This window comes from Geospiza fortis, unplaced genomic scaffold (assembly GCF_000277835.1).
Source record: "Geospiza fortis unplaced genomic scaffold, GeoFor_1.0 scaffold351, whole genome shotgun sequence".
Lineage (NCBI taxonomy): Eukaryota > Metazoa > Chordata > Aves > Passeriformes > Thraupidae > Geospiza > Geospiza fortis.
This window is the reverse complement of record NW_005054419.1, coordinates 1,750,866-1,777,486: the sequence shown is the minus strand read 5'-3', so window position 1 is coordinate 1,777,486 and position 26,621 is coordinate 1,750,866. Positions and strand designations below refer to the sequence as shown.

At 38.1% G+C, this 26,621-nt stretch overlaps 1 protein-coding gene across 2 annotated transcripts in view; it reads right to left on the bottom strand.

Moving 5' to 3' along the window:
- TRAPPC9 (trafficking protein particle complex 9) overlaps window positions 1–26,621 on the bottom strand; it is a 442,757-nt gene that overhangs the window by 233,221 nt on the left and 182,915 nt on the right. For both annotated transcript variants that reach the window (XM_005426619.3, XM_031061591.1), the window contains 2 exons: window positions 10,463–10,616; window positions 1,605–1,695 (listed from right to left, as the gene is read on the bottom strand). In XM_005426619.3, the coding sequence (XP_005426676.1) occupies window positions 1,605–1,695; window positions 10,463–10,616 (245 nt within the window). The remainder of the gene's footprint in view (window positions 1–1,604; window positions 1,696–10,462; window positions 10,617–26,621) is intronic.

The following is a 26,621-nucleotide window of genomic DNA, read 5'->3' as shown; positions in this document are numbered from 1 at the left end:
TTTCCCTGCTTTGCTCAGTGAAGAAAATTAAAATGTACAACACCATCAGTCAACAGCCTGTGCTTCAAAAGATTTTGCAGCTATGAAGCAGAGAATATCACAGAGTTTTGGCTGAAAACTCAAGTAACTGGGACTCTTTAAGTGAATTAATCAGCAGCATGAGAAATAACCAACTCCACAGGAGATTTTGTTGTAAATCAGTGCTATGTTCATGTTTTTCAACCAGTGCATCAAAGATCACTACTCAGGCAGGAATGTTCTATGATTTAAAAACCCTCTTTTCCTAAGAAAACAGTGGAATTTGGCATAAAGAGAATTAAAAGGAGCAAACCAAGGGTACAGGGAAAGAAGTAAAACACGTTTTTCATCCTTAAGGTGATGTCTTCTGCAGAAGTGCCAAGGAAGGTTTTCCACCACGGAGCTCAGGTTACAAACGTACTGATGGTCAAAGCCACTCTGCAGAGCCAAGAAGTGACCACTGAGCTCAGAACACACAAACCACTGACACAAACTCACTGGTTTTACTGGTCCAGGGCAATCATGGCCAAATCCCATCAACCCTACCAAAAAATGCTGCCAAATCTTTGAATCCCCTGAAGAACTGAGGCCAGGTAAGCTTAATTTCAGAGGTAGCCGATTATGGCTAAAGTTGGACATAGTTACAACAAAATACTTTAAACCATTTTTAATCTTCTTACTTATACACAAAGGGCTCACAGGTTTTAACATATGAGTTGAGGGTGGTTAACACACTTGAAAAAGACCAAGGAATTAAAAGAGTGCACAAACAATGCAGTTTGGGGTCATTTCAATTTTAATAATTAACACAGGCAGTAGTGACGGATCATTGCTCCTCAAAGTTGCTCCTCATTAGGTCATCAAAGTATTAAAATATGGAGCATAGAGTTAAATTTGCTTTAAAAGCAAAAGCTTTGGCAACAATTTGCTGATGACCTGGGAACTTTACCTGAAACTTGCAACTCACATGGAAGTGTTGAGGATGAAACATCCCATGTTCCAAAGCCTCTGAACAAGCCTTGTTGAGAACCTCAGACAGAAGTTGCATTATTATGACTCTTCAAAATTAAATTAATTCAGTTTTTCATTGTGGGAACATAATTCTAAATGGAAAATTAGGGCAAGTAATTCTTCTGTGCTACCCAGAGTAAAAACATTTTCTGTACCTCAAAAGTTAGTAATGCAATTGTCTGGACCTTAATAAGAAATATATCACAAGAACATTACCATTCATATGAAAAAAATCAGAGAAATTACTTTAAAAACACACACTGTAGGAAAAAGGGGAAATTTAAGTAGCAGCCACCTCTCATACAAGACAACTAGAACTGAAAATTACAGGAAAAAGTGCACAGTCAGGTTTCCTATTTACTACCAACCAACAGTGGTACTTAAAATAAAACAGATATCAATTCTACATTTATCTTCAGCTAAGTAAAACACCTAAAGGAAAATAAAATTCCTATCAAATTCTTCGCTATCACAGACTGTCAGTAAATGAAAACATTATCATTCTCATGCTGCTGAAAATTACAAGCCAGTAGATTCTCTATAAAAGATCATCAATCCATTTTGACAGCACTCACCCCACTGGAGAGGAGCCAACTGCAGATGCTCCAGGACCAGCTGATTCAGAACCCCTTCCACACTTGCCTCCCCTTCACGCTTCAAGGAAGGGTAAATTGGAATTAAGGAAAATTTTCTTTCAGAGAGGAAAAGGGTATGTGATATGCACAACTTTTATTATTGCAAATCAAAACTGCAATCTACAGATTCATTAATATGGTTTATTAACCCATCAATTGACCGACAGTAAAAGTACTGCAGTTGATATCTTCTGAAAATAAAAATTTAATTCCACTAGGATGGTTAAAGCAAAGGTAAAATATACTTGAACCATAATAAAACACGAGGGTAAAAAAGTCTGGGAGCTGCAAAAATGCAAAACCTTTAAGTATGTGGTGCAGGATGAGAATTCAGAACAATAAATTAGGAACAATCTGAAAACAAAGAGGTTAAAATTTGATAGGACTATAGAAAACAAAACAAAATTTAACAGGGCAACAGAAAACAGAACAAATGTCTGCTAGGACAGCCCTGACTGCAGATTTGGTGCCAGTTCCATGGGATGTTGGACAGTGACAGTGTCATTACTGAGGGCAAACATCACACCAGAACCACAGGCACAGAACCTCCAAGCTTCCCTTTCTACCCTGCATGAGCTCAGAAACAGGCCCAGATTGAAAAGAGAACAAATTAGAAAATTGTTCTTACTCTAAGGACAGCAGAGCACTGAAATAAACTGTTGTGGACAGAAGAATCTCTTTTAAAAGGGCTTCAAAACAGCTTACACAAGTGCTAAAATAAAAGCATAGACAATATCCAGTGTCATATAAAGCCAGCATTATCCACTTAAACAAATTAATAATAATTTTGTGTGATGAGTCAATCAAGATAACACTTATTTGTAACAGGAAGAGTGCTGGATTTCTTTTTTCTAATTCCCTGACTGCAGAAAGGCACTGAGTTAACAAGGCTTGGAAGCACATGCAGATGTCAGCACCATCCTGTATCCAGGCATGTGTCCCACCATAATTAAGGAATAAGCTCCTAGTGAGGTTCATCAAGATTTCAACCAGCTACTCCAAAAGTACTAGAACCCTGGTCCTCAAAAATACATCCAAAAATAAAAGAATATCTGAGCTTTTATCAGCAGCTTCTCAATGTGATCAGTCCCTTTTCTGTAAACTCTGGAGATGGACACACAGCATCTGACTGCTGAAGTATAGATTCACCTGTGGCAGTTAAAAGAAAATTAACAAGCATTGCAGACAACTAATTTCTACCACAGGACATAATCTTGCAGGGTCTCCAGGAGATGTAAAGAAAAGTCTTGAAAGCTCAGAACAAGCACAAATCTAACAGTGATTGAGACTCAAGAGCTCAGAGATGATAGAAGTGGAAAATCAATACCAAGTACAGGATTCTTGCCATTATTTTTTAAAAATATTCTCATTATGCCCTGAAATATGTCATAAATAGCACCTTATTTTTTTCTCCTAAAGAGACCACAAATAAAGAATTCACAAACCTCAGAGAGTCTGAAAGCTGTAAACACCATTAAAGAAAAGCATCTATTTGGAAAACTGAAGGCAGCAGAATATCACCTTACAATAGTGCTGCTGCTGAAAAATGAGACTCAGAGCACCAGCACAACTCAATAATTTCCATAAAACACACTAGAGGGTAGAGAATAATTTGAATTACTTCACAGATACAGCAAATAAATAATTCTGTTATCACATCTTTAATCTAAGGACTTTAAGTGAGAGAAAACACTAATAAAAAGGCAGTATTTAAAAGATGCTTTAAAACAGAGTGGCTGCCATTAACTGTAACATTAAACTAACTTTAATGTAATTTACTTACAACAGACTCACAGTGCTGCCTGCAATATCACAAATTTTAGAGATTGCTGCCTGCAATATCACTGTTTAGAGATTCATGGAAAGCTTAATGTCTCAACTAACACTATAAAATTACTATAAAACAGGTGATTCTCCCTTCTTTATCATTGGTAAATGCTACCAAAGCAGATCCATGTATTCAGAGGTAGAATATTCCTCCTGGAACATAAAACCACAGCAGGCAGTGAGGCACATCTGGGGTGCTGTGTCCACTCAGGGCTCCTCAGGGCAGGAGAGATGTGGAGCTCCTGGAGCAGGGCCAGTGCAGGACAACAAAATGAAAGGACTGGAGCATCTCTCTTGCAGGGAAAGGCTGGGGGAGCTGGGGATGTTCAGCCTTAAATAGAGAAAACTGAGAGGGGACCTCATCCCTGTCTGTCAGTGTCTGCAGGGAGGGCTCAGAGCAGGGACCAGGCTCTGCTTGGGTGCCCAGCAATGGGACAAGAGGAACAGGCAGGAACTGATGCCCAGGAAGTTGCACCTGGGCAACTTCCCTGTGCAGTGACCAAGCCCTGAACAGATTGCCCAGAGAGGGTGTGGGGTCTCCCAAACTGGAGATATTCCAGAACTCTCTGGACACAATCCTGTGCCTGTGCTCTGGGATGGCAATGCTGGAGCAGGGAGGTGGCACCAGGTGACCCCACTTTGGTCCCTTCCACCCTGAACCATTCTCCAATACTATTGGTGGTTTTTTGGTCACACATTTCAGAAAAAAAGTTAGAACTCAAACTGAATGGCTCTTTGCAAAAGCTAAAAAAATGTTTTAAAAAACCCCCAAAACAAACCCCAAACAAAAAAAAGGGGGAGGGGAACAAAAAACAACAACAAAAATAAAACAACAAAACCAACAAACAACAACAAAAAAGAAACCCACCAGAAAAATCCATAAACTGATTAACAGAGGAAAAAAAATTATGTAATAACACAAAAGCAGTTCAAGCTTTCACAACCCAAATTTTCAGATAAATAAATTTCCTTATTCTATCACAAGCACCAAGCTCATTTTTAGCACACTGGTTATTGTCATCTAGTGGCAAAATGAATTCTATAGACAAGAAATAGCTCAGTGACTGTTCTTGTACATTAATCTAGAGGTTCAGGGTGTTATTTGTTTATTTTTCAAACAAATTGATGTATTAGTTTTTCTTAGATACATGGCCATGGACTGTAGAACTGATGAGAAAAATGTAGCATTAAATGGTTGGGCCACACACAGGTTATTTGACTCATGAAATAAATTGAATTTGTCTAATGAGATCACTGAATGAAGCAGCGGAAAGGAGCCTGGTGGCAAAGAAGGGAAAGGTGAGGTTGAGATGCAACCAAAGAAGTGGACTTGTTAAAACATAAAGAAATGAACACATAAAGGAATTATGTGTTCACATGGACCTACAGAGGGATCTGGATCATGGAATTCCATCTCACTGATCTCTGTCTCCTGACTATATTGTCAGGCAATTACATTAAATTGTTCATTATAGGACAAATACAAAACTGAAAATTGCAACAAATTCATTACCTTGGAGATGAGAAGCGACCAAAATATGCAATAAGAAAATATAAAAGGAACAAGAGAGAAAAGCTTAACTCCAGAGTTTGCCTAAGACAAAGCCTTTAGAAGTCAATGAAAGCAAAGGAGTTGAACAGGGGTTGCCAAGATACCCTTTTATTCTTAGCTCAAAGTCAAAGCTGATAAAAGGCACAAGTGTAAGATCCAGGATTTAAAATTCATTGGAAAAGACTGCCCAGATAAACAAGAGTACAGGCTGCCAAGGTGAAGTCTGACCTTGCAGAATTTATCTACTTAACCAAATCTCCACACATTTTGCTGAGGTCTCACTGCCATCACAAACCTGCTCTTCTGATGGAGCCACATTGCTGACCCAGGCCTCCTTTCCTAAAACTAAATCTTTGTTATTAAAAACACAGGAATCTGCCAGGATTAAAAAAGTTGACTTCCAGCTTCCATCACAACAGTTAATATTTAACAGCTCAAGATATTTTCATCTGTACAATCAAATCAGCCCCAGTGGGGGCCTCAGAGCTAACAAACACACAACCACCAGCTGCTGTTTAAAAAAAAAAACAAACCAAAACAAACCTAAAAACCTAATTTTTCACAGTTGACACCCTTATTTCACGTTTCTGTGGCAACAGATTGAATATGATATAAACTGTTTCATACCAAAAACCTAAATGACAGTCAAATGAACCAGTTATTTCCCCAGGGAAAACTTTGGTCTTTTACACGCTCTGGATTGCCTCATGTGTAGCTGGGTACTCACAATTAGAACACAGTCTGTTACCTAAAACCTACTGCTTAAAAAAACAATTGGTTTTTAAAAAATGGCTCCTATCTGGAAGTTAATATTTTTTCTCCCTACAGCACTCCACATCTTGCATCCTAAAAGAAATTATTTTCAATACATATGTCCTTTGCAAATAAATGCAGGTGGGAGAATGCACATAATCATAAAAAATAGGAAATGTTCATAAATAAGAATTATACTAATTAAAAATAAATCTGCATGAATTGCACCTTTTACTTACAGCAGTTGCCTTATGCATATTTTAAGCTTTCTGCTTGATTATTATTGTGGAACTTTAATATTAGAACTAATTATAAGCAGTTATTTAGGGTCTTAAATAATAGTTATTTTTGCCAACAATAAGAAGCAGCATTGAAATTTAAAGAAACCTTTACTGATGCACAGAAGTTCCACAAGATGTAATACTCTCACAGCTGATGATTCATATTTATGATCAAGATAAAGTCATCAAAAGTGGAATAGACACAGAAAAGTGAATTTCAATAAGACTTATCAGTAATTTGCTGTGAAGCAAAGATGACTCAAGGTTCTGTCTGATAGATAATAATTTCAAAATCCAGATTGGCTGCTTCCATGATGAAATACAAAAACATTCATAATTTTCATGTATTTGGAAAAGATGGCAGCATTCACAAACCTAATAAATGAGTGGAATTTATGAAGATCATTGAGATGAAATGACGAAAAGTTCCACGTGCCACCCTAGAAGAGATCAACAAATCTATAAATGAAAGTTGGGAATAATAATTCAGTCAGTTATGCTGGACCACATGCAAAAAAAAAATCAATCCAACAACAGAATTAAAGAATAGTTCTCAGAGAAAACATCACCTCTGAAACCTGGAAGGTCCAATTTTATTCTGTGAGAAATCTCACCTGCAGTATTGCCTCCAGCTTTGGATCCCACATATTGAGAAAAATAGACCTGCAGTGCAGGACAAAATCAGCAATATGACTGAAAGAAAATGTGCTTTGAAAGAAATTTTGGCAATTAGGTTTAAATATGGGAAACAAACTGAGGAAGGAGCACAAAATACAATTCAAAAAATATAAGGCAACATTGCAAATAGGACAGACTTCCTATACATCACAGATATTAAGGCTGAAGTAAGGAAAAAAAAAAGTCCAACTATTAAAAAAGTTAAATATGAAACATGATATTTAAGGTGGCACTGGAAGTCTGTCTCATTTTTTAAAGGCTGTTAGGGCCAGGTTTAGAACATTTTCAAGAAAATGACCCCAAAATGTTATAGTCTCATTTCACTGAAATAGCAATTCCTTCACAGTACATTAGAAAATTTCTCTGGCTGCAATCAAACCTGGGGATAGCAGAAGATAGATGAAGGAAAGAGTTTCGTTTTCAGAAGTCATTCTCTGAACCAGCCCTCTGCCCACTTGCTCAAATCACAGAATAATTTATATTGAAAGGTAATTCCAGTCACTGTCCAGCCCTGTGCTCAAAACATGGAAAATACTGAAATTGCACCAGGCTGTTCAAGGCATTGTCCAGAATTTTTAACATCTTCAAAGACAGCAACTTTACAGCACTTTTGGACAACCTGTTCCAATATCTGAGTAGCTTCATTGTGAAAAGGAATTTTCTTACTACCTAACTGGAATTTAGAAGTGTCCTCATGACACATCTTGCTCCAAGGGTCAGATGAGCTTTGTTGGCTGCTGAAACTCCCAGGCTTTGAGAAGGCTGCTCCTGGAGGCCCAGAAATTTCACTGGGAACAGATCCAGAATCCCTTCCAACCCTGCCTTCCCCAAATTCTCCTCTGCTCAAGTCCAGAGTCATTATCCTGCCATGTGCCTTCCTCACTTCCCTCAGGATATTGAGCTCCATCATCTCAGGAGAGCTGCAGCCAAACTTCAAACACTCCAGCTGGATCATTTTTTCAGGGAGCAGATCTCACACACAGCACCTACCAAATCAAACTATCCAACACCTGTACACAAAAACTACCCTGAAAGTATTTCAGAAATAAGCTCACCTGCAACTGGAAGACTTCTTCCAGTCCTTAAAGAAAAGTTCATCCAGCTTTGCTTCTTATTTGGGTGGTCTGTTAACAAACACACACCACCTTACTCTGTTGGACAACTCTGTCCTTGGTCAAAAAGCTTTCAATTGTCTCATCCCTCCTTTCCTAATAATTCCCTCTGCACAATCTAATTTCTCCTCCACATGCTTTTGCAAGTCCTGGTATAAGCATCTGGCAGGGGCTTGGGTCACACCTCAGGCACATTCTGTGACATTAATTCACTTCAGCCCATCCCCTTCCCATGCCATGCACACAGTCAGGACAGAAAAGTTATCTGGGGAGCTCTGAGTTGTCTGAGCAGTTGTTATCTGATCAGAAAAGTTATCTGGGGAGCTCTAAGTAGTTCAGAGATGATGGATAACAAAGGGATCACTTGCAATTACCATTCAAGAGACCTGCAAAAATTCCTCCTCCAGTAGGAAATATCAGTAATTCTGCCCCTTTGTCATTTTGCAAATACTTTTCCTCTCTTGGCTGCACTGAGGCCGACTCCTGAAGGAAAACAAGGCTAAAGCAGCTGAACTATCCATCCATTTCTCTGCCTGTCTGTCCATCAGCATAAACTCTCCTGACCTGTGTTCAATTACTCTGATGGGAGAAAAATATCTCAGAACCAAGTTTCTTACACTTAGCAGAATGGAGACAAGAGTATTTTTTTAATTGACTGGTTCACATCTAAATATTGCTGCAAGAAGTAAAAGGATGAAGCCAGAAATGTTCAGGTAGGACATAAGGAAGAATTTCTTTATGGAAAGGGTTGGCAAGCATTGGAGGGACTGCCCAAGGAGGCGGTGGGCTCACCATCCCTGGAGGTGTTCAAGAAAGGACTCAGTGTGGTGGCACTCAGTGCTGTGGTTTAGTTGGTGTTGTTTGGTCCAAGTTTGGACTTGATGATTTTTGAGGTATTTTGGTAACTTTTACAACATTAATGATTCTACAATGCTATGAGCAAGACTAACTCTAGCTGGGACATGACATCTGCAAAAGACTGTACACATTTCTTCAAGGATTTTCAAGCACATGTGAAACTTGTTGCCTTTCACTAATTAGATGAGTTTTAGTTCCTGGAACAGAGAGAAAAATCATGACAAGTATTAAAAACACAGAAATTAATGGTTGCACTGAATTTAACACACAGAACCCACAAACTGTTCTACTGCTGTCTAAAGTACTGACCAAAACTGGGATCAAAACTGGGGTTAAATCCAGAGCACAGAATGGATGTAAACAGTGCTGCCCAGCAACTGGAATGAGTGAGGATGAATTTTTACACCTTGACAAAATTATTACAACTGTGCACTCAATTCCAGTGTAAGAATTCATCTGTGCTATCACAGAATATTTATATCTTCCCATAACACAGACATTTTCTAAGTGAGTTCTGGTTAAATATTGACATTTTTTGCATAAAAGGAGCTCTCTGAAATGTTGCTTGGGGAGTCTGGACTGAACCAGGAATCTCATTTATGTCTCAAACCTTGCCTTTGACAAATCCTGATCTGATCATCACAGGATGGTTAAGGTTGGAAGGGACCACTGGCGGTCACCTTGTCCACCCCCTGTTCAAGCAGGGACTCCAGAGCAAAGGTCTTGAATATCTCCAGGGAAGGAGAATCCAGAGCCTCTCTGGGCAACCTGTGCCAGTGCTCAGCCACCCTCACAGTACAGAAGCTCTTCCTCACAATAATTAGTAATGAAACATCATTTTAGATCACTGGATTAAAGTATAATTAAAATTACAAACAGATCAAGCATGATTTGATTGCCATTCTTCTCTCATCTTCTGCCACCCCCTATCATGTGAATTTGAGGATGATCTGAGTGAAAAATATAAATCTCCAGGGAAGTGCTGAGTACCATCACATGGCTTGGGGGACTGTTTACTGTACAGAATGTTTCCTGAAGAAAATCATGAGAAAGTGTATTTTTGACAAGCCAAGCACAAGACTTTTTTATAGAAATCACGAAATTTATAGCAACACCACTGGTTTATTTTAACTCTAAACTGAATGCTATTTCTTATTAATAATCATAAGGCAATATTTTACTGCATTTAGAATTATTGTGGGGATTTTATGCTTAGAATGACTAAGTCATCACACAAGTCCTGTCTAAGCCTTAAAAAGCTACCTAAGATTAGATACATTACTAAATCTATAGAGAGGACTTGGAAATAAATTATTCTAATATGTTCTAATTTACCCAAATTTAATTAAATATATGCAAACTCTCTAAATCCAGCTTCATTAATTTCTTCATGATTCAGTTACTCGGTGTGGGGGAGAACAGAAAAATTTGACCCCATGAATCTACTACTCAGCAATCCTAACTACACTTCCTCAGTTCCCTAAAAGCTGGGGAAAACACACAGGATTTATGACATGCCCAGTGACTCAGAAAAAGCCATTATAGGATGACCCAAGCATTGCCTAAATAATATACAGCACAATTAACCTTAAACAGTCTATAATTATGATAAGCCTCACAGTTCTAATTACTTTTCTTTTCAGTAACACTGCCACGAAGTGAGTTGAATTATAAAATAAAATGTATCAGAGGGCATCTATTTATATACTTTTAAAGCAAGTATTTATGAAAGGATATAATTTTCCAGCAAATATCCAGCTTGCTGTTAATCTCCAGGCCTCTTGCTTGTTGCCTTTCTTCTTCCAACTGCTTTGCATTCGCCAACTGTGCTCCATCAGTTGGGGATTCTGGGAAGCTCTCAAAATTGAACTTGTCCACTTGGATAGCCATGCTGTAGCAAAGGAAAAGAAAGAAAAAAGCCAAGAACATCATTCTTGCTGATATTATTTCTGCAGAAACTGCAGACCACTGAACACAGGCACCACAATATCAATATATTGGTCGCAGTGGCAGCCAGTCTGTAATTAATGACATAGAAACCATATGGTTTATGCTACTGAAAACAGAAGTCTAAGCCTGTTGATGGTAAAAATGTTTTACAAATCATCAATCAACATCTTAATGACTTTGTGAGTGGTGCACAAGACATTTGTTTTGCAGTTGCAAGCAGATGACCTCACTGTGGTTCTGCAGAGGTTCACCTGCCTCCACTCTTGGTAGGTGCTCAAGACTTCCTGAAAAAAGCAACAAGACTGGGCCAAAAGCTGAGGAATATTCTGTTTAAAGTTGTCTATTAATACCAACCCATACAAAAGGGAAGAGGAATATCATATATGAAAGTGTCTCCTGAACTGAACTGTAACACATTGGAGAGCCCATTGGTTTCACAAGGCAACTTCCTCACTTTTCCTGGCAAAACTCAGGAAGGAAAAACAAAATAACCACAGAAGCAGGGCCTTAATGTGGCCCTTGGACACTTCTCTCCTGCTTTGTGCGTCTTCATGAATTACAGACCATATTAATTTCAATATCACAGTAAAATTCATTGGTAGCAAATGGTTAAATAATTGCTTTATTAAATGTACGGTAAGGCAGAAAAGATAATCAAATTAAATATAGTACACTATAATGCATACTAAATACTGATATGTTAAATTAGAATCACTAATCTAATAGAAAAGGGAATTTAGACCAGCTCACATCACATGAAATGTGGTTATGGAAGATCTAATATACTGTGCTGCCAAAACAGCTTTAATTTCCTGAATTGTCTGAAATAGAAAAATAATTAGGGAAGAATTAAAATATATTGCTCTTGAGATGACTTTGCACTTAAGGAGACCAAGCAACAGCTTTGAAAACCATTCAGGATGAAATGCAACTACAAACTGAGAAGCTGGGAAGGGCATTTCACAAAACACAGGATTACTACCATCCTTTTATCTATCTCTCCATATAAAGAGGAAAACATATTCCATGAATGTTGCCAAAAGGAAAACACCAGCAACAAATGTCAACAAGAAAGAGCTTTGAAATCTCCCCAGACCAGAAAATATTTTCTATAATTCTCATTAATTCAAAAGAATCTTGACCCCAAAAGAAACTGGGTGAAAATAGATGGCAATTACAAGGAATTATCTAGAGCTTGTGAAGTTTGTAGTGGGAAGGTGAATTCAAATAAGCTTTATCAACAATGAGCAAAAACTGATATCTGAGGAGAAGCTTCTGAAATTTCCCCTTCACCATTCTAGTGGAAGGTGTCCATGCCCATGGAATGAGAGTGGAACTAAATGGTCTTTAAGGTCCCTTCCAACCCAAAGCATTTTATGATTTTATGACAAAAAAGTTCAAATACGGCGCTCAGGCAAAGGTTTCTATAAGCTCCCACTTCTGCAGCCTGCATCTTTGCTGATCCTCACATCCCAAAGGTGGAGGAATTAATCTGTTCCTCTATAAGGGGGGTTTTGTTTTGGCTATTTTTAATGCAGTAAGAGATCATTAGAAGTTCTTCATTTGCATGCAGAATCCATCAAGTGCTGGGCATATTCAAAAGCTAAAGATGAGTTATGAAAGTGGATCACAGTAACTGCCAGAATCAAGCCAGAAATAAAGACCACAATGAAAAACACCCAGATACAATCTGAAGAGTGGATTCTGAAAAAAAAAAAAATTACCAGGCCTGAAACTATGACTAACAACATCAATTCTTACTGGCATTGAAGTATGATTTGATTCTGCAATGGCAGGATAGATTTCCTGGATTTTGCGCAGGCAATGCACATGGAAGAAACAACAGGGATATTTTGAATTTCACAGTCTTTGTTTCCGAGATCACTCCACCCCTCTGTGGTACATGAGCAGATGCAAACCCAGTACTTGATTTCTATGATATACACAATAATGCTGATATTCTCATAGAAATATAGTTTCCTCTAGCCATATTTTAACAAATTGCCTTTGCTTCTGAACAGTCAGAAGTATTTAGAATCCATCTCTGAAGGGACCAGGAAAACAGCTCCCATCTAATTGGTGTTGCACCTTTCTAAATGATTGATATTTGAGAAATATATTCCTGCCTAACAATATTTAATATGCAACTGCAGCATCCAGATTGCATTCCTCTGTTGAAGGATTATTGCTGGCATTATGGTCAGTATAGTAATTTTTGTCTGGAAATTAAATATGCAAGTAATCACTTTGTACCCCAACAGCCTCCAATAAATCCACATCAGCTTTAGGAACACAGCCTAGACTGCTCTTAACTCTCCATTGTGCATTTCTGGTTGAAGTAACTTTTATTAAGCTCTAAGTTATGGAAAACTTTAGTAAACAGGGCTCTCAGTACTCAGAGACTCTACTAAGTTTTCAAATCTTCTAACTATGTTTTTATTTATAATGTTTATACTGTATTTAGCACAGTAGCACCTCATGTCACATGAGAAGCTACAAAAACACCCCCAGTGACACACTTGCCAGCTACAAAGTGAAGAGTCTGAGTAAAACAGAACTTCAAGGAGAAAAATATCCCACAAAACAGTACTATGAACACAGCTCTAGGTAGGATGTAAGAAAGCAATAAAGAGAGATCAAATAAAATGTTTCAAGACTATAATTCCTCTCAAAGCAAAGCACAACAGAATTAAATCCTTGCTCTTTTTCTTAAAGGTATCTGCCTTTTATCATGTGTATTCTGCTTCCTCTTGTGCTAAAAACATTCATTTTAAGTTTTGTCTCTGCATTTTTTATCTGTAATGTTGCTTCAGTATTTTTTCCTCAGCCTATGGAACATGTAGTACATGGGAAGGCTTTGCACAAGAATCAAAACAAAATATAAATACCATAACCTAGATCAGTCATTCATCCTGAAAAATGTACCCCTACTCAAACCCAGCTTCTTCACTTTTTTTTGAAATACAAAGATTTCTCCCATCTCAAGAGATGCATTTCACCAGGGAGGTGTTAACAAGTGGACAAACAGTTCCTGGAGCCAGCTGATGGAATGAGAAAATGGATAAGCTGGACAATGAATTACAACCACCAGCTGAAAAAAGGATCTTTTTCAACTTTTAAGTGATCTCTGGAGATCACATGGACCTCACCCTGAGGAAGGAGAGGCCAGTGAAAGGCAGCTTTTTGAACATCGCCAACTTTGTCACTGGGCTGAGCATCAGAATAATGAGACTGAAATGTGTTTTAGCCAAAGAAATAATTCTCCGCTGTCTTCTGCAGTAACTTTGTGACTTGTTTCCTGTCAAGAGTTCTCTGCACCTCTCCCCAAATTTGTCCTTGCTTGTTGTGATCTACAAGAATCTATGGATCTATAAAGAAAAAGGTAAAAATAGACAATTCAGTCTGAAACAGGCTTTCAATTTGTTGCAAACAGCCAGGATAATGACAGCTCACATTGTGCAAGGGCACCTGTTCCTTGCCCTTCACAGTAATTACATATCAGCGAAAACAGAGAAGATCTTAAAACTCAAAAGTTCAGAAATAAACTTGTTCCAGGAAAAGGGACTAGAATTCCATTTTAACTTCTTTGCCTCATGGGGAGCTATATAAATTTCCTACTAGATGAGTTTTCAATAAATAATGAGATATTTGTATAAAAACACTGCATTATGCAAAAAAAAAAAATAAATATCCAATCCTGCAAATGCAAAACAGGTTTTGTTTCTCTCTGGCCGAACTTGTCTGAGCAGGAGGAGGAATAAAGCAACAACACTTTTCATGAATAATGAAACAACCATGTTTTGAAACTACTGGGTTTTGTCACGAAAGCAGCCCAAGCCACTGTGACAGCTCCTCAGACAACTGAGCATCGTTACAGGGATGCAAATTATTCAAATACAAATGAAAAGGATGAAGAGGAGAAGGTCAGCTCATTGGCAATGCTGATGATGTGTCTGCACGGTCTCATCTCACGTCATCTGTCAGGATGGCTTACAGGGAAACAAGTGACAAACCTCCTGATGGCACAGCCAACATCTCAATGACAGTCACCTAAAGTCCCATTAAAGTCACAGTGCAGAGCTGCTAAAGGCACTGGACAGCTCATTTCACCTCTTCTCAGAAAAAGAGCTGCAACTTTACTGGAAATCTTACCCTTCCCTGACAACAAAACACTCAGCAGAAAGGATTTGCAGGGAGGAAAACAACTTCCTGCAAATGACATCACGACTGCTCCCAAGCCAGTGGCTTCCAAATCCCCCTTTCCCAAAGCAGTGCCACTTAAAACCAAGCAGCTCTGACAGCTTCACAGAAATGGCAACTGGAAATAAAAAATCATAGGTGAAAAACTGCATATGGAGCATCACTGGGTGTGCTGCAAGCTCCTGCCTTTGCTCCTCGGAGGACAGGACTCCTGCCTCCTGCTCCTGGGCAGGTCCCAGGCACATCCCGTCCACCAGTGATGCACCTCAGATTTTTCCATGTCCTCCTCTGAATCTATAAAGTGAAATTAATTACGTGATACTCTCCAAATAAAACAAGGTTAAGAGCAGGCATGGTATTAAAAGAAAAGCAGCAATCTGGTCAACATAAGTAGATTTCATCTTTCATTAAGTAAATAAAACACTGCTGCTTAGCTTGGAAGAATAGAATATAGAGATAGTCCTTATTTAATTAAGCTTAGGAAAAAACAATATAACAGGAACCCAAAAACTCTTCCTCATGGCTAACTACCTATTTAAATACTATCATCCACAGAGGAGCTTGCAAGCTGCTTCCAAAATGAAGCTGACAGACAGCAGTTGGAGACTTTATTCAATATTATGTTTCCTGTTCATCTTCCTTTCTTATATAAAGTAGACAGTAGGGACACTATGCCAGACCATGTTACTGCCACTTCTGCAGAATGCTTACGTGCATGAAGAGCCCCTGTACACTCAATGATTTTAAATTTCAGGAAAACTTGAAGTGATGATGATACTCTTGTTCTCACATTCAAGAGGAAAAAAAATGCATAAGTCAAGTTTCCTTTTAAAATTTTGCCTGGTTCTTTCATTGTGTAATCTCACTTGTAACATATAATCTCCTGTTTCAGGTGCACATAATTCCACCCTAAATACAAGTCCTGCATTTGATACCAAACTAGATGTGATGCCCCAGTATAGAATAATTTACAGGCAAAGAGGAACCTCAAGAATCAAATTTCTTGTGAGGTGAACATATATATATCATTGGCTGGAAATAATAATGTAAAGTAATGCAAATTAACATATACCTTGTGCTTACTTGTAATTACTTCACAGATTTAGAAGAACAATCTATATTTCATTCACTGCTGTAAAATACAACTGTAAAATTCAGTGACCCACAAGTAATGGTCTCTCCTCCTGGCCTAAAACTGACTGCAGAAAGAAAAATGATGGCTTTAATATCTCAACCATGCAGAGCAGAAGATAAATTTTTCTATTAATCTCAAGAAAGGTCAATTAAATTTAAAAATTTGCATTTAGAACTTAATTATTTATTTAAAATAACTGAAGAGGAGATAAAAGTCGAACTATAGTGCTGAATATTCAACAGCTTAGACTTATCTGAGTGACAGCATTAAAGACAATAAAAAGTTAAACCAGGAAAAAATTGTTCCACTGGACATAATGTAATATTTGAAAATAGAGCAGTGCTAAGAGATAGTTTGCTGCATAAATCTTCTGCTTAAATGTGATTATACTATGCGTGCTGGGCATATAGCTTCTTAATTCCTAACTCCAAATCTGAAAACCATAAACTGCAAATGAAGAGGCAGAACAATTAACTTCAATTTGCCTCTTTTTTCACTTATATAATTTGGACTCCCATGGCAGTCACCATGCACAAAGCTCTTAGCTACCTAAAGAAATGGGAAATTTAAAATACTAATAAACATGGTTATAGCCTACTTTATGAATACACCAATTTCCATAGGGGGCATAAAGACCATTAATCAATAGCCTTTCATTCTAGGAAATTTGGAAAATCCTAAGTACAGTAATACTTGAAGATTGAGTTAAATATCCTCCCTTTATCACAGCTGAACTACACAAGGATTTTAAAATTCTCTTTATCCAAAATAATGCCATACTGTACCTCCTACCCCTCTCTCAGTGGAATACCAATAATCGGAGAAATAAATGTCAAAATATATATGTTCATATTCAGCTGCTCATTTGTGTAATTCATTATTGCCTTCATATGGCAGGAGGTTCAGAAGAAAACATATCCAAATTAAAAACATGGAATTTTGTGCCAGATATAACAAACAAGACCAAAAAACTTCAATTCTACAGTCATGCAGTTATCACTCCAGCTGTCTGAATCTCCTCAGGAAAAGACTGAGAAGATTGCTCACCCAAAAATACAAACAGCAAAAATAAAAGTGGAATGGGGTCAGTACATCTGTTCAAAGCATCTTTACCAGGGAGCCTCAAAAGAAGGAACCAGGTGCTCACCTGGTGCAAATCTGATTTCCATTCTCACACTGAGCACTGAGGAACAAAACCACCAAATGTCTCTGCTCCTGGAATGTCCCAAAGAAACCAGAAATGCTGGTCATGAATCACCCCTGGATCATTTCCCAGCCTGGGCTCTGTCCTGACCCAGCACTGATGGTTTTTGCTGGTCCCAGAGCCCTGCAGGATGATGCAAAGGGGTGGAGCTGGGTGTGTGCAGCACCCCAAAAGACTCAGAGGGGTCTCACAGCCTCCTCTACCTGAAAAACCTGGAGCATCAATTCACTTTTGCCTGTGAGAAAAAGAAAAATTCCCAGTGCTCCTCTTTTAAAGGAATATGACTGTGACATGTGGCACACAACTGGAAGGTTCTTTCAAAGAACATGCTGAGATCCTACCCAAAAACCAAACTAGGGGGCAAAAACCCCCAGGACAGCCTGTACATCTGGGAAATTATTCACATGAAAGGAGTCCATCTCAGTGACTACTCCAGGGAAAATGCAGAGATACAGAGCTCTACACACAACATAAGGAAAATATAAGTTTTTCACAAAGGAAATGGTTCAAACATTCTTTGGGAAGAATCACAGGATGCCTGAATGCTCAGTGTGCAAGAATACACATTTCACCATGGACTGTCACTTCAAGATACAATTAGACTTTACATTCATAATGAATTATTAATTTACCATCTACTTGCTTGTCTTCTCTTTTTATACACAAAGGTAACATTTTCCCTTTTCCCAAAGCACTGCAGCAGAAGTTCACCTCAAGATGATTTAGTGTAATAAACAAACTCTTTTTCAAGTCCCTGTTTTCCCAGTATAAGCTCTATAATATAACCTGCAACTTTCACATTTTCTGTTCAGAGCACTCACTCTTTGGTGAGTCTCTTGAAGAGTCTTTTATTTCAAGCTAACCCAGTCCATTGACTTTAAAATATTTATTTTGCCACAGACATTGATTCTTTTCACCTCTAGAGCTGCACAGATTCTATTACAGATTCTCAAGTTCTGGATGCAAGTTTTGTGAGTGATGCCATACTTAAAAAAGGAACTCTAGAATCTCTGCCAAAGAGCAAAGCTGGGGAACAGCCAGGACACCCTCAGTTCAAGAAACCAAAGCAGCAGAACAGCAGCGAACATCTCCCAGCAAAGCAATCTGGTCCATGAGGTTCAACCTACAGAACTTATTCTTAACTAGTGACAGGAATAATGTTCACAGACATGAGTGGGAGCACAAAGGCTTTAATCATGCTCCAGAAATCTCAGCTCACAGTGAGTGTGTGTCACAGGTTCCAGAGCAGTCAACTGCTCAGCACTAATAACAGAAATGATACACACCTCACTCACCCACACACTATTTCACCTAAACCATTTTTTTTTCACAAAAATCACTGTACATATTATAAGTTTATTTATTGCTTTCACCAACAATGACACCTGTATGTGTGTTTAGAAGCATGTTCAGAAACAAGCTATTTTCAGAAAACAAACCAGCAGGGATTGTTCACCCTGGACAGGAAAGTGCACTGAGGACACCTCAAAGCCACCTTTCAGTACTTAAAAGAGGGTTATGAGAAGGATGGGGACATCTTTTTCATCAGGACTTGCAGTGATAGAACAAGGCATAATGTATTAAACTGAAGACAATAATGGGTAATAAACCAAGGTGCTGCTTCTATTGTTTCTGTTGCTCATGATACTCAGCCTTTGGCAGCCCTGGGTGCAGCTTCAGCCAAATGCAGACCTGGGGTTGCCTTCACTTTCATCCCATCTCCTTTATATTGATTTACCTTCACATACTTTGCCCCACTATTGCTGAGCTGTGTTAATTGCCTGATGTGCTTTACCAGTTTATCAGAAAATGAGCACAGCTCTAAAATACCTTTTAATTTTAGCTAAAACTCCCCATGTGGAAATCATCATCCCACATAACTGCCCTGCCAGGTGCCCTCCTATTCAGTGAGCCTTGAGCTTGAGCTCCCTGGGGAAAGGACAGCAAACCAAATGTCCACCAGACTCAGATGTGAACACTACAGCTAGAAATTCAGTATTTATTTAATTATTGTGATGGAATGATTCTCATTCAGGAGCAGTTTCCTGCCACATTAACCTCCCTTGGTCAATTAGGGTGGTATAGAGCACATATTATATATGGCCAATGGATCCTGCTCACCCATGGCCTGATGTCCAGGCAGTGACCAACCCATCCTCAAAGAACTAAAATAAATTAAACAAACCACCAAAGTCAAATGAGATCAAGGGGATTTTTACTCCTGCTTCCTGTGGTTCAGAAATAGTTTGAACATAGTATACTAAATTTTAGCCAGGGAAATTCCACCTGTCAGCAAAGCCATGCTTGGGAAGCTTTCACAGAATATGCAGCTGTGTAAAGGATCTCAGAGGTAAATCCAGGATTTTTGGTGCCACTCATAAAGCAACTTTTCTTGTCAACTTCATATACACAAATCTCTTATATGAGAATGGATTTTTCACTACATTTGGAGGAAGTGAGGGAAAAGGAACTATAAATACTACAAGTTATGAGCAGTCAGCTCATGGTGTCTGAGACAGACACCTCGGTTTTAAAAATCAGCTTGTCTGAGCATCCTTTCTTATCATGGCAAGCACAAAGCCTCCAGCTGTGGAACAACTTAAAACAAAACCCCCAAAATATGACCTTTCCATTACAAGTTTACACTGAAGGTATAATTTGAAGTCTGCTACTAAACTTCTTCAGAATTTTCATGATTTTTAGGAGAAAGTATTATTCTTAAAATGAGGCATACAGTTACATGATAAAGGAGTGACAAAACTTTTTATTCAGGTATTTAATTCATATCTACTTGAAATAACTCTTTGGAAATGTCTAGGTTTAAAAATATGGAGATTTTGGACTAATCTTTATAATGCTTCATAAACTAAGAAGGGATTATTTCAAGTAAAACATTAATGTGGCATTATTTAGAAGCTTTGGCAATGTTTTAAAATATTTAAATACTGAAGGTGGTTTTTGTCATCATTTATGTTTAGCATAGAAATTTTAGAAGTCTTTTCAAGCACCTAAATCTAAATTTTATTAACTAAGAAACAATTTTAATCAATATTCTGTTATTCTCTGTTTATTTGTAATATTCCTTTACGTATAATAAAAGTCCAGAAGATGATGTTATCTAAACATCTGCCATACAAATTTTCCTTTAGGATAAAAAGGGAAACTGAGAGGTAAAATTCAAAGATATTGAAATAGAAAACAGTGCTTTGCCATCTCTTTTATGAAAATTATATCTACTTTTCACTCATTGACTAGATTTTTCCGACTATAAAAAACACAGGCATATCTAGATTTAGGCATCTATTTTAAACTGAATTCCTGTTTAGGAATCAGATTTATTCTCTGCCTTTAAAGAATGGCAAAATTATCATAGTTTCATTTCAAGCTTTAGAAAGAATTGAAATTCATTTTTATATAGATCACCAACATGATTTATCTTAAAATTAGGTTGTGCCATCAGGCTGCCAGTTCCTGCAAAACCAAAACCCCTCCAAAAACCACAGAAGGCAGAGACAAAAACCTACACAGAGCTTTGGGCCAATTTGACAGTTCGAAGGAAAATATATTTTTTGTTCTTTTCTATCTACAAAGAGCAATTTAACATAGAAATTTCAGATCCAGGTTATCCCAAAAGGACAGACTACTACTACCAGAAGAATTGTACCCCAAAATTGTGTAGCAGTTTCATGAACTCCTCATCCACAGCTGAGAAGTCACCATGGTTGTGATGCACTGATTTGCTCTGAGTTACTCCATTAAACAGTTAGAAATGGATCAGAGAATTCATACTAAAACTGAAAGTATATTGTTATTATTAAAATTGGTTGTATATACCCTATGCTAAGCAAATAATGCTGTAAATACACAAAGCAAAGATTACATGATCTGCTTTGTTCCCAATATAAGCCTTTCACATAAAATATTTCCTTTTATTACTTACTATTCTCTATTTCTCTTCTTCCATACAACTACAAAAGAGATGCCATCAAGCAAGTAAATCAAGGAATAAAGCTGCAGAGATTTTTTACTCCCATTTATTCCCATTGAGCCTCCCTCAGGGATATACAAATTGGAAATTGTTAAATTGTCATCTAATAGGCAGAAACAACGTAGGCGAGACCAATTAAGTAAAAGGCAGAAAGTTGTATTACACATGTAATTAAATTAAATTCTTTGACTAGACTATATTAGAATCATTCCCAAAAAGGACAAAACTTGACTTTAATCAGCACATGACACATTGTAGGACACGTCACTAAAATTGTACATTAGGAGTTTGGATATTACCAAAAAAAGCATTTTTCTTAATTGTAAATTAAGTTACTTCCAGGTGGTAGGAAATTGGCTAAACAGCAGCATTCCCTCCCAGATATACAAGACTTTAATGATGCATAATTGAGTACAGTCATAAAAAGTAGTTTTCTTCTCCTTTTTTAGCTGTAATATCCTTCAGCTGGGTACCTACACATATTTTTTTCAGTTTGACTGTTCTCTTATAGAGATCCCCAGAACCCAGGAAACCACCAGATCAAATGTGAGTGACAATAACTGGGGATAATTTGGCTTGTATTCACAAACATCATCAAAAGGAACAATGCAGTGGGGAAGGAAAAAAGTGCAGTGCAAACAATTCTGACCTACAAGGTTTGGGTTCTTCATCTCTTGCCATTCCCAGCACTGAGCCCAAAACCTGCTCATTGTAGGCACCAGCTCAGCCTTCTCCTTGTGCCACTGCACAGCCTCTGGAGCTGGAGCCCAGGCTGAGATGGAAATAAATTCCAAAATACTGGAGTTGGAGCCCAGGCTGAGATGGAAATAATTCCAAAATGCAGATACAACGGATTATCCTGGACTACAGGAAGCAGAGGAGGAGGAGAAGCAACATTTACCTCTGCCTGTGGTGCTTTTCCACACTTTTCCTTTCTAGAAATTGGCTAAAGCAGGCAAAAAGCCATCAGCACCCCATTTTGAGAAGAGCACTATTTAGTTAAACTACCAATTGTTCATCTAGATGATAAGCAGAATATCAGAAATGGATTGACAGCTCTAAGCACAAACTGCCTTTTGTAATTAAATCAATTCTGTGATTGTCCAGCAGCCAAGGGGGACAAACATTTTCACAACCTCTGTGACCTAAGCCAAATAGGTATTTTCCTTCCAGTAATTCCCAATAACTCACTTTTTATCTACCTCTTTTTCTGTTATGTTTCTTAGATAATACCATTTCAATGGCAAATCTGTGATTTTCTGTCTAAAGAAAGTTCCTGTCCTACAGGAACACATTTGCCAGGGAAGCTGAGAAATCCTGGTTGAAGCACTATCATTACTTCAATATTGGAAAAATCAGCTTATTGTTTATGTCATACACATACACAAATTAAAATGGAGACTTGGAAAGGAAAAAACGTGATCTGCTTTCTTGATTGAATAGCATGGAAATGCAGAAAATGAAAAAAACACATGACTTAAATTGCCTTAGGAAAAAATTTACCCATTTATATGAAAAGAACAAACAGCTTTTAAAAATTAGAGATATTTTTAAATGCTAATTATTTGCATAAACCAGTTCCTGTGCACAAGGGATCAAATATAAGTGAGTTAATGTAGCTGACAGCAGCAGTGAGAAAAGCAAGAGGCCATGAGAAAGACAAAAACCAGGGCTTGTTTTGGTGAGCCTGTTCTGAGGACAAGTAGTACAGACATAACCCACTGTCTAATGTCACCATGTGCTTGCAAATATCACTGTACAGGAGTCCAGCCTGCACAGCCTCTCAGATAATGCCAGATAAATGGCAAGAAGCTCTCCTTCAAATTACAGATGGATGGTTCTTCCCAGAAAGGGAGACATAATGTCAAAATAGAAGAGATAACACAAGAAGCTGCTCTGAACCCACACAGAATGGCCCCAGAAACAATGAGCACTGACATGAAAATATTCCTCATGTAAATTCAAATTCCATCATTAGAGCCTGTGTACATGTATTTGTTGCCTGCTGTCACCATGTAATCAGCAGTCACTAATCCCCCCATAGCTTACTCTCATAAAATCCTCCATTTCATGTTGGAGATCATGACTGAATATTCCAAAGTCCCATCCTATCCAAGTCCTTGTGATTCAGAGAGAAAATAAGTGACAGCTTGAAATAAGCTGCTAGTGATGCCCATCTTAAGAGATGCTTTCCATCAATGTATCAAGAAGGGAAAAGGAAATATGGAAGTGTGATGTGGATTTATTGTGCCTGACATTGTTGGGCTCAGCAGAGTTGTTGTAGGAAGAGATGGGGAAAAGGCTGCACATGAGTAACACAAAACACAATAATAAGAAGCAGGTTACAGCACTATTTAAAGAACACAGCACAGCTCAGGATTTTATGTATTATTATTATTGATATTTTAAAAAACATCTCAATGACTTATAACAGATTTCCCTTTCCAAATTTACTACTTAATGAGTCTAGACACAAATGAAAAATAGGACTTCACTCAATTTTCATCATGATGCCTCTGCTCTTCTACCTTAAAATTAATGGTTTTGAATTTCTTAACATTCACCTTTCATTTCATGTTACATGCATACTGTGCTTTTCCTTCCAGTGGATAATAAATAACATACAATATAGAGTGTAATGCCTGGAAATAAATCCAAACTGAATTCGGGGGGGAAATGAAACAGAGTTGTTACATTCATGTCAGGATCCAAAACAGGTCTGATCAAGCAGCTAAAAAGACAGTGCTTGTAACAATAATGGGTATCAAATATGTAAGAAGAGAAAAAAACCCACCAAACCCTAAAGACTTCCAAGTGCATGGACTTAAAAATGGTGAAATATTTACTTAGCCTACCAATGTCACTGCATTCTTTATTCTCACATTTCCTCCAGAGTTCAGCAGACTTCATAATGCAGTTTCTTCTCTAAGGGAAACTCTGGTTGTTCCATGATTTTCATTGTCATAAGTCTTTCTACAACAATAAATTACCCTTTCTTGGGACAGCTTTAGAAGGGATGCAGGTTTCATGATGTGAAGGTACAAAAAACATTTTGTGTTTTTATATACCCTTTTTATTAGAGTGGAGAAATCATCTATTCTCAATCTCAGCTCTATTAATAATAATAAAAAGGGGGGTTTGCAGCACAAAAGCTCTTTCAAAATATCAACAAGTCTTTAGACACTTTTGCCCTGCCCATAAATGCTCATTGCTTAAACTGAATTAACTTGAGGCATAATAACACTTTGTTTAATATGCACTTATATTCTAAAAAATTATCCTACCATTTATTGGGTCACTGACTCCAAATCAAATTTCTTTTGTTTATCATTTAATTCCTTCCTTCCAGTCTTCTAATCCCCACACTCAGATTCTTAATGTTTTTTTTCTATTCATCACTATCAATAACAAACTTTTCCAAAGTCACTGTTATTCCCAGAAGAGGAAGAAATGCAAAGAAAGGACAAAATTTGGCCAAGGAACAAGAATTCAGTTAAAAGTTCTTTAGATAATACATGGCCCAGGCTATAATGACTCTCCATGTCACACTCCTGCACCCCAGTAGGTAATCAGTTTTTAGCATTTATAAATATGGAAATTTATTTACCAAAAATTTGAAGTTCGTTTAAGATGCCCATGTCCACTTCAGTGTTTATGTTCTGCTTACACTCACCTCTGATTTAAGTCACCTTTTCAGCCTCAGCCCTATAACTTCACTCAACATCTCACTCAAACTCTGACCCATCCACATGCTGCTGGAAAATGACCCAAAAAAAGGACATTGTAATTCCCTGGCCCACTCCAGTTTCTCTCAATGTTCAAACTGAATTCAATATAAAAAAATTAGATAAAGGGAAAAAATCAGCTGAGTACTGCAGGTCTTACAGAGTTTGTCATCAACTCCATCAAGCTGGGTGTTAAATCATCTCGGGCCTCTCCACCACCATTAAGAGAGGACTTGCATCTTTCCCTGCTGTCAGTGCCTGTCTGGCTGATTTGGGGTAAATTCACCAGTCAGTTAAGTGCAGAGAGGCTCCCAGACCTTCCATCCTGAACTTCAGGGCATTTTCATAAATCAAAAGATCAAGCAGCTGCTGGAAACTCATTTATGGTAATATGAATATAATTACTGCAGTGAGCTTCAGTGAGTTCTTCCTAAGGTATTTTCAGTAAGAGCTGGAACTGAGGTAAAGCATCCATCATTAATCACAACCAGTGAATCAGACACACAGCTGGGCTGGGCCAGCAAAGCGCCCACAGCAGAATCTAAGCTTTGCTTGGCATCCCCCACACATGAAATTCCAGGTGGGTTCAGTGCTGAAAATTCAGTAAAGGACATTATTTTTGATGTTACCTCTTTTGTTTGGAACCCAGAAATGGCTCAAGCACATCAAGATGCTTTGGGCATGATGGAGCCCAGAGCTCCAAAGCACTTCCATGGAACACAGATCCTGTCTCCAAACCAGGAAAAAAACCTAAACAGGGTAAGGGCTGAAGATGAAAGGCTCCTTTTTTGCAGATGCTGGCCATGACTCATCATCAAACAAAAAGCATGGCTCAAATTATCTCCAGTAATGAAACAGCTGCACAATCATCTCTAGAAATCTTTGTACCTGTTTGAAGTAACGACAAAGAACCCCTTTACTTAACCTGAAGTGCTCATATCTAATGCTGCAGAGACCTCCATATGCAGCTCTGGAGTTAAAGAGAATCCAGCTATACATCCTGGTACAGACAGGGCTTCTCACCTATGAAAAACTGATTCTATTTACACAAGAACATACAAAATATGAAATGCACACCAGCCCCCAACTCCCTCAAAGATGAATAGATACAAATCAGTTTTCCCCATGAAGGGATAGAATTTTATTTCAACCTCAATCACAATACTTCACTTGAACCACCATTTTCTGAAATTCAAAGTCTCTGTACTTTTTTTTTTCTTTGTTGCCATGAAACAGCTGCTGTAAAATTCTGTTCTTCTCAAGTGAGAGGAAACCTTGTGAGGAAGACACTGAGTAGTGTTTCCAAGCAGCTTTCACAAGCCTTTTCCTAAGGATGGAGGAAAAACTGGTGGGCAAAGCAGTTGTTCTCACCAGTAAAGTCCACCAGTGCTGTCTACACTGGTGTTGAGACACCCGTGAACCTGAGGGAAGGTGACAAAGAGGATTCTGAGAAACCTCTCTGACAAAGAGGTTCCTGCAAGATCTGGGGCGCCACCATCCCTGCTGTGTTTCAACAACTGCCCCCAAGGCAGATACGGGGGAAAGACAATCCCCTAGAGAAGCTGAAGATCCTTGCAGGAGCTCCATCACAGGGTCAGAGAACTGATGGCAAAGCCAGGGCAAGTCTCAGAGATTCCCATTAGGCACAAGGAACTGCATCTTCCTATTCTCCAGCTCCTTAAACAATTGGATTT